Source organism: Enhydra lutris, unplaced genomic scaffold, assembly GCF_002288905.1.
Source record: "Enhydra lutris kenyoni isolate GAN:26980312 unplaced genomic scaffold, ASM228890v2 scaffoldscaffold68, whole genome shotgun sequence".
Lineage (NCBI taxonomy): Eukaryota > Metazoa > Chordata > Mammalia > Carnivora > Mustelidae > Enhydra > Enhydra lutris.
This window is the reverse complement of record NW_019154152.1, coordinates 729,170-740,474: the sequence shown is the minus strand read 5'-3', so window position 1 is coordinate 740,474 and position 11,305 is coordinate 729,170. Positions and strand designations below refer to the sequence as shown.

The window sequence follows — 11,305 nt, the reverse complement described above, 5'->3', positions numbered from 1 at the left end:
TGTGATCTCTCTCTGTCAAATAAATAAATAAAATCTTTAAAAAAAAAAAAGAGAGAGAGAATAAATCATCATAGACTTCATAAAACAAGACATGAGGGAAACGAAAACATCTTAGAGGAAATGCGTCTTAGAAGAAATTTTTCTCTCTGGCTCCCCACATTTTTATAATTATACTTTTGAAAATTTGGGGTGATTTAATTTTTCTAAGCATGGTCATAGGCTTTGCCATTGTTCTCTTGTTCAAAGCAAGAGGAAGAAAATTCAGAGTATTTACAAATGCTAACAAAGGCAGATGTGGGGAGATTCTGGGAGAGGAAATAGCACCAGTAAGCTTCCACCAGTAGAGTGGAAGCGGTGTTCAGATAAGGGGAATGAACTTCTCAAACTCTAGATTCATGCCAGGGAGCATGGCACAAAATGAGGACAAATGAAGTAAGAAGGGCATTGGGGAGAAATTTTATGAAAACCCTTGAATACAATGGTAATTTTGTATTTTATCCTATAGATCAGGGATTTTCAAACCATTTTAGCAAGAGAATGTCATTTGGTTCTGTTTTAAGTAGGCTCCACGCTGGGCCCAACGAAAGACTTGAACTCAAGACCCTGAGATCAAGACCTGAGCTAAGATTAGAGTCCAACACCCAGCTGACTGAGCCAGCCAGGCGTCCCAAATGAATTTTGTTGAAGTAGAATTTAATTTGCCTGAGATCTCTACACTGCAACCCCCCACCAACTCATTTTTACTCTATGGCCCAAGTGCTCTTTTTATTTTTATTTACTTTTTTTTTTTCTTAAGAGAGGGGAAGAGGTGGGGAAGGGCAAAGGGAGAGGGAGAAAGAGAATTTTAAGCGAGCTTCACGCCCATCATAGAGCCTGATCTCACAACCCTGAGATCATGACCTGAGCCACAATTAAGAGGTGGATACTTAACAGACTAAGTCACGAAGGCACCCCCCAAGGGCTCTTTTTATTTTTTTCCTAAGATTTTATGTATTTATTTGAAAAAGAGAGAGCACAAGCCAGGGGAATGATCAGAGGGAGAAGGAGAAGCAGACTCTCTGCTGAGCAGAGACTCGGATGTGGGGCTCTATCCCGAGACCCTGGGATCAGGACCTGAGCTGAAGGGCAGACACTTAACTGACTCATCCACCCAGGTACCCCCCAGGTTCTCTCTGTAAAGGAGCAAATCTGATTATCTCACATCTTCGGGTGCATTTGTCAAAGAGGTCTTATCAAACTTGGTATAAAATGCCATCTCCCTGCAGATTCAGGGTGAGTTAGCCCTGTGCACCTCCCCCACTCTTCTCACACCCCCTTCCTGACCTAACCATGGGTCAGTTCTGCAGTGAGCCATGAACCTCCCACCCTGAAGAGCTTTAAAGGAGGTCCTCTCCTTTGTTTCTCCCTCCTACTTGCCATAGTAAGTGCCTTCTCTTTCCAGTCGGAGCCTTCTTGTCTGGGGGGAGTCTTCCCTGGCTTGGTCAGGACCCCCTGTGGTATACTCTTCCATACCCTGGGAACGTCTCTGTTTAGCACTTAATCACAGTCATGTTATATGATTAGTTGTGGATTTAGCTGTTTGATGCTTTCTGCCCAGTATGCTGTTGATTTTGAGAATGGGAAGCGGCCCCATCTGACCTGTACATAATGGTGTCCCTGGCCAGTGTGTGGCCATCAATCAGGCCTCCAACAGCTGTTGGTTGAAAATATACCAATAAATACAACAAGAAGACAAATGGGGGAGGAGACCACTTTGGTAGGTAAGAGGGTGAAGCCTTTAGTTGAAATGAGAATGCCAAGCCTGGGCTACTTCCCACAAGTCCTTCTCCTTACCTTCCGCAGGGGTCCCTGAGGCACTTCCTGGTGGGCTACACTCAGGAAGTGGTAGATAATGGGATGCTGTGACTAACAAAAGGCTTTATAATTTGGCTTTGGGATGAGTGTTCTCAAGAGCGTTTTCTTGGCCTGAGGAAACTTTCTGCTTATGGTCAACAGAATGGATCCATGATCAAAGTAGCTTTGCGGAAGCAAGAAGCATATTTCATTTATTTATTTCAACATCTCATCTCTCTTGGGTAAGAAGAGACTATAAAAGACATCTGTAGGGTGGTCTGAATTTTATTCTTTTGTGCAAGACTGGGTTTAGAGTAGATGTTTCTTTGGAAAGTAATCTTGGCCTAGGCCCACACCATCAAGAAAGCCACATCTATATTCTGTAGAGCCGTGCACACAGGGGCCCCTGCCTGGATCTGCAGTCATGTGACATAGGGCAGATCATGTGACCCTAATCCTCCTTTTGTGTGCTTAGCTGTCATGGAGCCAAGGGATCCCTTTCTCTGTGAAATAGGGCCCATCAAAGTAAAAATTACCTTTTGATTGAGTAACGTTGCTGAAGATAATCAATAGAAAGGGCTCAAAATCCACTAGTACTATTTCATTGTTAAGTGTTGTAGACTTCACATACAGGAACGCTGGGTTTCAGGGTTCAACATCTGCGAAGCCAGCTGAAAATACACAGCAGAGTGGGTCAAAGGAGAAGGAGTCTGTCTGTGCAGTCCGAGATTAAGGAGAAAATATGTGCTGGCCAGAAGTAATTTTCAACCTCCAAATATTCTTTTCAGATTATAAGATCCTGTGTTTGACATGTTTAAGAGAGAGATACAACAGCTGAAATTGTCTTTGTTCAGAATGTAGGAGACAGTTTCGTCTAGACTTTCAGGAAAGATAGAGAATGACATTTTCAGAACAAATCAAAATAGATTTTTAAATTCTCTTTTTCCCCTTCCGGAAGAGGACTTGACATGCTTTTCTGATTTGAATTTGGTGGGTCTATAAATGGCTTCAGTCATTTGATACAAAACTAGAATAAAATGAGCCATTGAGAAAAGTTACTGAAAATGCCATTACTTCCCTTTCTTACCTTAACAATACTATTAGCCCCATCACCAGCAGCACAACAACTAATATTTATTGAGTGGTTTCTAAGTATGTGCTATGCTCTTGACATCCTTTTTTTTTTATTTAGTTCTCAGAGCAATCCCATGAGGTATGCATTATTATGAATGCCAGCTTTCCAATGATCAAACTGAGGCACAGAGAGGGGAGGTGACTTGCCCGAAGCCACACAGCCATAGGTGGCCAGGCCAGGATCCAACGTCCCTCGAACCTGCTCTCCTCACCACAGCACTCATGTCTTCTTTCCCAACAGGGCCAGCATCGTACAGAAACGCATCATTTATTTCCAAGATGAGGGCTCTCTGACCAAGAAGCTTTGTGAACAAGGTAAGGACTGCAGGTGGGGGAGGGGCCAGAGAAACAGAAGGGGGCTCATTCTGCCTGACCATGCAGCGGCAGGACTTACATGACGGGCTTTCTGAACTTCTCCAGGTTCTGCTCCCTCCCGTAGCGCTGATTTTTAATCTGGCTGTGCAGTGGATAATTGGATCCACCGTAAGCTCTTAATTACTCAGCTTGATTCCCTGGGTAGGAGATAATGTACCTTATATTGGTGTCGTCTTCTCATTTTTGTGAAACAGTGATGATTCTAGAGAGGTTCCTTGGAATAATTCACAGGACTTAATTAAGAAATGCACAACTGTGTACCTTTAAGATGTGTGTAATGGTTTTCCAGAATAATCGCCGGCAGAACTTGTGTGGCAGCTGGGCAACATGGGGGGATTTTACCCAAGAAAGACGGGTGGGAAGTGGGACTGCCAAGGGGTCACTGACCTTATGGATTTTCCATGTTCAAGGACATGGCCCTTAGATTTGCCAGCTTATTGAAGTCCTCTCCTTGGGCTGAAGGCATTCTAGCAAAACTCATGGAGATCAAGTAGACTGGCAGGTCAAAGAAGAGGCTGGGATTCAGATCCAGCCTGGGTTTAAATCCTCCCTCTGCCCTTCCCAGAGATGTGACTTAATATATATATATAAAATAGTACAGCACCTCCTTGGCACACAGTAAATATGTGTGTGTGTTAGCTATTTTATTTATTAATCTATCATAAATAGATAGTTTGTTTATTAATCTATCATAAAAAATTCAGACCTTAAACATCTGAATGTGTTTACAAGTCTTTAGAGAACTAAATAAAAATAGAAAATGTTCTACAATTATATATCTTAACTGTCTAATTTCTATTCATTTTTGCAGAATTTTTATTTGCATTTACAGCAGTTAGCAATTTGAGAGAAATAATCTTCTCCAATTCTAGCAAATCATAAGCTACTAAGAAAAAGAAAGGTTTATAAAGGTCTTCTGGGAAAAATAATAATAATAGCTAATATTTTTCGCAGGCTGCTGTATGCCAGGCACTATTCTAAGCACTTCACGTGCTCTGCACAGCAGCTCTATAGGGTGAAGAATGTTAGATCGTCCCTATTTTATAGACAAGACGTCTGTAAAACAGAAAGTTTTAAAAGCTCACTTAGCATCATACAGCTAGTGGTCGGGGGCAGGGTTTGGACCTAGGAGCCAGCACTCTTAACCACTGCCTTCCTGTCGAAGGGACTACATTTCAAGACACTGTACCGAAGCAAAGCTCCCTCTGGATGAGTGAGAGCAGAAACGAGGTCCAATGTGAAAGATGACTTGGAAAACATGAAAAGAGCAGAGGGAGAGAATGAGATGCCCTCCATTAAGGTTATCCCTGTCAGAAAGGCCAGAGAGCTAGAATCTGGGCGCCAGGTCCCTGGTCAGCTTCCAGGTGGATGGGACCACACATGGCTTTGGGGGTTTTCCTTTTCGTCGTTAATTGCCCACAAGTACACGCAGCCTTTTTGCAAGCACAGAACATCCTGACTGCTGACGCTCTTTGCTCCCGAAGTATGGTCCACTTCCTGCCCTGTCCCCATGAGATGACGTCCAGGTCCCTTGAGTTGGAGTCAGAGCGCTCTGGGTCACAGGTTTATATAAACCGCCTCTAGGTCTACACCCACAGATGACTAAGCACAGCCCCTGCAGTCTGGTTTTGTTAGTTTGTTATGCAGAGGACAGTATTGTTTCCCAGATTTGAAGATTCTTAGGAAACACCTCGTCATCCCCACCTACGGAGAGTAATCATTAACTAAAGTGCATTTTCCGGAGCCTCAGCCCTGATGTTGTGTGAAGCCATACAAGTATGCAAATTATGCAGATGCCGTGTCCATCGAATGGCACGCGAGTCTTTATGGGTTATCCCTTCTGAAGCGGAGATCCTATCAAAATGACTAAACATGCCTATATAGAAAAAGATCACTTTCCGACAGCAACTTTGTGGACCCAAAAAAGGCCCTACAGGCCCTGAGTTGAAGGATCTTAATGTGAAGTTGTAGATCATCCCCGGAGAGAGCAGACCCATGAGGACATCCCACAATTAGCAAAGCAGATTGTATTAAGATAGTCTTTAATTTGTAAGCAGAGAGCAAAGGGATTTCTCTTAAATGTGTATACCTACCTAATTATCTCTAGCTCTTTCATTAAGGTCTTTACGTTCTCCGCTTCCCTTGGTGAGTCAAATCAAATCTATCAAGGAAGGGGAGAAAGAAACCAGTATCAAGTATTTTTCCTCAGTTGAAGCTGGGCATCCATAGGGGGAAAAGTAACAACTGCAAACACAAAAGGCAATGGCAATCATTATTTTTTAAAAGAAACATAAAACATTAAGTTATTTACAATTAGGGATGGGGAGACATAAAATATTCAAAAAGGTGACCTATAATAAATACACGCACTCCCATGCTTACTTTAATACCACATCACAAATGATGAAGAGAGAAAGACAGAGGGATCTCAGGGAAGGGAAGAAAATGTCGGAGAGAGGGATAAGGAGAAAATGAAGACTAAGGGGAGAGCTGAAAAAGGAAGAAGCTGGTGGATAGAGTGTAGAAATGAGAGAAGGGGCAGCTGGGGGGATCAGCATGGCCAGAAGTCCCCCATTGTTGGGCAGACCCTACTGCGGTTAGCAGAAGAGGGGTGATAAGATTTTACTTATTTATTTGTCAGGGGAGGGAGAGAGAGTGCGAGTGCACACAAGCAGGGGAAGCAGCAGGCAGAGGGAGCAGCAGGCAGGGGGAGCAGCAGGCAGAGGGAGAAGCAGGCAGAGGGAGAAGCAGGCAGAGGGAGAAGCAGGCAGGGGGAGCAGCAGGCAGAGGGAGCAGCAGGCAGAGGGAGAAGCAGGCAGGGGGAGCAGCAGGCAGAGGGAAAAGCAGGCAGAGGGAGCAGCAGGCAGAGGGAAAAGCAGGCAGAGAGAGAAGCAGACTCCCCACAGAGAAGGAACCCAATGCTGGACTCGATCTCAAGACCTTGGGATCATGGCCCGAGCCGATGGCAGACGCTTAACCGATTGAACCACCCAGGTGCCCCAGAAAATCTGGTTCCTTTTCTTTTTTCTTTTTTTTTTTTTTTAAAGATTTTTATTTATTTATTTCACAGAGAGAGATCACAAGTAGGCAGAGAGGCAGGCAGAGAGAGAGATAGAGGAGGAAGCAGGTTCTCCGCTGAGCGGAGAGCCCGATGCGGGGCTCGATCCCAGGTCCCTGAGATCATGACCTGAGCTGAAGGCAGAGGCTTAACCCACTGAGCCACCCAGGTGCCCCTCTGGTTCCTTTTCAATAGGCTTTTTTCCATAGGGAACAGTATGTCTGTTTTTAGTTTCAAACTTGGGCCTTATTTTTTAAATGGAAGCTGATTTTCCTTTGGAATTCCATAAGATTTATTGTAAGTGCATTCCCCTGAACTTCTGAATATATCTTTAAACTTACTACCCATATCTGAAAAGATATTTTCGGAAAAGATTGAGAAGGTAAAGCCACCGATTTGCCTTATTTTGTTTTTTTTTTGAGAGATTGCTCCCTCATCACATAGCTCCAGGAAGCTACAGTTGAAAGCCCAATACATATCTCTTAGCTTGGAATCCCTTTTCCAAAGCTAATTTAGTTCTTTTGCAACACAGTTGGTCATAATAGCAATAATGGAAGAGGAAAAGGAAAAAATCCTTAAGAGTTCCTAATTTACGCTGCCTTTCCTGAAATATATTCAACAGGGCTTGTCCCTATCAAAGCAGCTGACGCAGGAGTGGTACCTGGATTTTGTGTGCGTTAAGCAACAGAGAGCCTGTCCCCAAGCACAGACAATGTGCAGGCTTCTTCCAAGTGTACAAAAGAAAGATCCAGACTAGGATTTCTATTTTGGGTGCTTTCAGACCTCTTCTTTGGTGCCGCCATTTAGAAATCCTGGAGCTCTATAGGGAGGTCATTTTTTTAAATGCACCAGCCTTCACTTGAAAAAGCATAAAGAGAAACACACACACAAGAATTACTCTCATTGGTGTTTATACAGAACACCATCCAGTCCTGCCCATAACACCTACTAACCCCATGACCTTGCACTGGTTACCTAATTGCCTCAGTGTACTAACCTGCAACATGGAATTAACTAAAGTACTTACCTCCTGGGGTTGCTAGGATTAAATGAGACAGTACCTGGAAAGAGAGCAGCACCTACAAGGACTCTATACAATGTAATTATTATTACCTATTTCATGCTTTTATCTCCATCCTGGAGCACCGGAATTCTCTTCTACCCATCACTGATTTTGCTCGTTCAAACCAACCGAACCCAGTGAAATCCACAAGGAAGACTTGTAAAATGCTCTCCCTGACACTTGAAAAGATTTTTATACTGTCACTGGTCTTTATATAATATTTAAGAATAAATATCCAACTTGTAAAAAAAAAAAAAGAACCTTTATGTTAATACCACGGGAGAAACCAAAGAAAAAGCAGCTGAAACACGTTGCATCTGTAAGCCATTGTTTTGGTCTTGCAGGAAGCAGAACAGACTGAAAGCAACAAAGCACAGTTAGGGATGTGGGTTGACAATTGGAAATAACTGAATTTATTCATGTAATCTCTCTTTCCCCACTTATCAGCTATCCACAGATAAAAATGGGGGCAGAGAGGGAATCTTGTTAAGTTTTTCCTGACCGCTCCTGTACTCAGAAGTAAACTTGAATTTACCAACATAGCCCTAAACCCCCACCCCTCCCAAGTCTCTGAAAGCTTGATAAGAAGGGATGTGACTATAGATGCATTTTTTATAATAATGTTCAGTAGTCCTTTATGTCTGTCTACTTGTTCTCACTGCTCCTCTGCAAAGCTGCTCCTTCTGGTCCTGGCAATTTGGCCCCAGAGAACATTTCTTAGAGAAAACACACACATGCATATTCCTCTTAAAATCTAGTAGAAAAATCCTATTGTGGGAAAAAAGGATAACTGAGTCAATTTTATCCCTGGTTTCCTAACTATTCAGCCTTATTGGTCCCATGGGTCTCCTCACATTGTTAGAGCAAAAGTTCTGAATCTTTTTTATTGGCAGAATATAATTACCATACTTAGAGGTATATAAAAATCCTTTATAGCCCAAGTACTGACCTGGTTCTGGGTGTTGTTAGTCAGTGGAAACTGCACCTCATCTTCTTTTCCCAAGCATTGAGGACAGGACAGGACCAAGCACTCTCTTGGGTGCACTTATAAGTGACCCACATTGGTTTCCTAACTTAGTGATTTCCCTGTTTCAGATTCCATGTTTGACGGGGTAACTGACAAACCCATCTTAGACTGCTGTGCCTGTGGAACTGCCAAGTACAGACTCACATTTTATGGGAATTGGTCCGAGAAGACACACCCAAAGGATTACCCTCGTGAGTAGAATAGCCACTTCATGGATTGGGGGAAGGTGTGCAGTGAAGTTCTGTCTGGTTGTGGGGTATGCCAGCCAAAGTATGTTGGGTCTGTTTGCTTTTAACAGCTGACTCACAAAATACACGTTCCCAGGAAGTGAAAGTCATCAAGATAAGCAGATACAATACTGGTATGCTTTGAGCTTTCGTTAGGTAGCGTTGTTCTAATCTGTGATTTAAAAAAATACTCCTAAGGTAATGCTGCTTCTCTTCAGGTCAAGCGTTTGGTAACCTTGGTCCCCCTAAAGAGGCTGTATCTGTGAATTACACAGTAGATCTATCTGTGCTGGAAATAAGTGACAAGAGAGGGCTGCTCTTGACTCCACAGATCAAGGTCAACCAACATTCAACACCCTCAACCATAATGTTGGTAATCTATCTGCATGCCCTTTCCCTATAGATTCCAGATACCACCTTAGAATCCTTCAGGACATCGTGCTCCAGATAGCCAATACCAATCCATGGGAGTTGTTAGGAAGCCCCAAACTTGCTAATTTTGAGTAGATCCTTAATCAGGACCCTAGAAATTCCCTTTTATCATACCATAGTCTCAAAAAATGCCTAGCATATGCCAGGCACCATGCTAAGCTCTAGTGATATAATAGCAAAAAAAAGACGCAACCCCCATTCTCATACAACTCAGAGATTCATGGGGAGACTGGCATTTATCAAATATTCACACACAAAAATGTGAAAATTCTAACAATGAGTAGTGGACCTACTGTGTGCTGGGCATTTTTACATATGTTATGTCATTTAATCCTCAAAATGTGGATGAGCTCACTGAATATCAGAGAGATGTCATGATTTGCCCCTAGTCAGACGTGAGTAGTGGATCCAAGATTTGAAAAGGGATTTGTCTGGTTCCTTGTCCTGCCTTTTGGTTGGCTGCCTTTAAGACCCAGTAGTGCTCATTCTCTCTAACTGTGGGTGGTGGGATGTTGGTGTGTGGCACTGAACATGATTTTTCTGTTCATTGTCTGTTTTATTCTTGTTCGTTTCACTTTGGAGTTGCCACAGCTGGGAAAGACGAGCAGAACTGGGAGGAGATTAAAAAGAGGGATTTGGGTCAGCCCCCCAAAAAAACGGGGAGCAAAGGGTATGTGGTTGGGACTTATGAAGACCTGGTCCAGACCGGAGCCTCCACGGTTCCCAGGCAGCCCACCCAGCGGGGACTTGGCAGATCAAGAGCTCTATTGTTTAATTTTACCCACATTGTAATCAAGACTTGGGATCTTAGAAGCATCTTACTAGTTCATTCTTCTCACTCTGGGATTCAGTTTGATTTGCTTCAGCTGGTGAGGGAGACCTGCATGAACAAAGTTGGACTCTTTGCCCTAGGCGGCGGGGGGGACCACTTGGAACAAGGATGATGGGAAAAATAAATGTCCTCCAATGCCTCCAGTCCACTAACCCAGAGGAAATAAAATGTTAGGGGCCCATTACTCATCTTCCATAATCCTAAGGAGCTTCTTGTGCTGTTCTGTTCTGACACTGTTATTCCCCAGAATTTGAAAAAAAAAAAAATACTGACCACTGTTTCTGGGTCTGTGAGCCAAATCAAGTACAAATCTGTACAGAATTTCTGTGGAATTGTTGGGAGTTTCTTAATAAAGCAGACGTGAGCTCTAGATCCCCCCAGGATTGTTCCATTGTCAGATGTCAGTGTGTCTTAATTTTGGGTTGGAAAAATTTGATCACTATGTACAAAGGAGTGTTTATCACATTGGACTGTAATTCTTTCTTTTTTTTTTTTTAAAGATTTTATTTATTTATTTGACAGAGAGAGATCACAAGCAGGCAGAGAGGCAGGTAGAGAGAGAGGAGGAAGCAGGCTCCCTGCCAAGCAGAGAGCCCGATGCGGGGCTCGATCCCAGGACCCTGAGATCACGACCCGAGCCGAAGGCAGCGGCTTAACCCACTGAGCCACCCAGGCGCCCCAAGGGCTGTAATTATTTCTTAAGGAATCTTTCTTCTCCATCAGGCAGAGGAGTCCTCCAGGACAAAAGCCATGACACGCTCATCTTTCATTCTCAATGCCTTGGAAGTGCCTGGTGCCTTTCCAAGTATTATATACTGATTGTTGAACCCAGAGTAGCAGTCACTGAGACCTAGGAAGCAGATTTCTAGCTCCTGTCGAGTCACCATGGCCAATACTGCTGAGCGATTATAGACCAGACCCTCCTTAGAGGGAAAGGTGCTCAGGACTGGAGTCAAATGGAAGGGCACAGAGAGGGTCTAATAAGGACTTTGAAAATTCGATGCTGGTGGAAGTGATTTCTACTAATCTTAAGTAATAGATGACTTTCCCTTTGGTGCTCCAGGTATGATCTTGTCTCGATAACCAATCCTTGCCATGAAGCCCATTTAGGCCATGATGCTTCCCAACCATGGTGGAAATTGATAAATGTCGTGTCCTGCTCCCCTTTATTATTACTCATCCCAAATACCACTTTGTCCACAAGGATCTCAGAGCAGCAACTCTCAAGCTTTATAATTTCAAGATGCTTTTTGCATACTGAAAATTTATTGAGAACTCAAACATCCTTTTGCTTATATGGGTTATATCTATCCAGATTCAATGT

General features: G+C 43.3%; 1 protein-coding gene across 1 annotated transcript in view; it reads left to right on the top strand.

Annotated features, from left to right (window-relative positions):
- Nucleotides 1-11,305, top strand: part of LOC111159397 (spondin 1) — a 270,204-nt gene that overhangs the window by 117,508 nt on the left and 141,391 nt on the right. Inside the window, exons 4-5 of the mRNA XM_022521820.1 lie at nucleotides 3,209-3,282; nucleotides 8,559-8,681. Of these exons, the coding sequence (XP_022377528.1) occupies nucleotides 3,209-3,282; nucleotides 8,559-8,681 (197 nt within the window). The remainder of the gene's footprint in view (nucleotides 1-3,208; nucleotides 3,283-8,558; nucleotides 8,682-11,305) is intronic.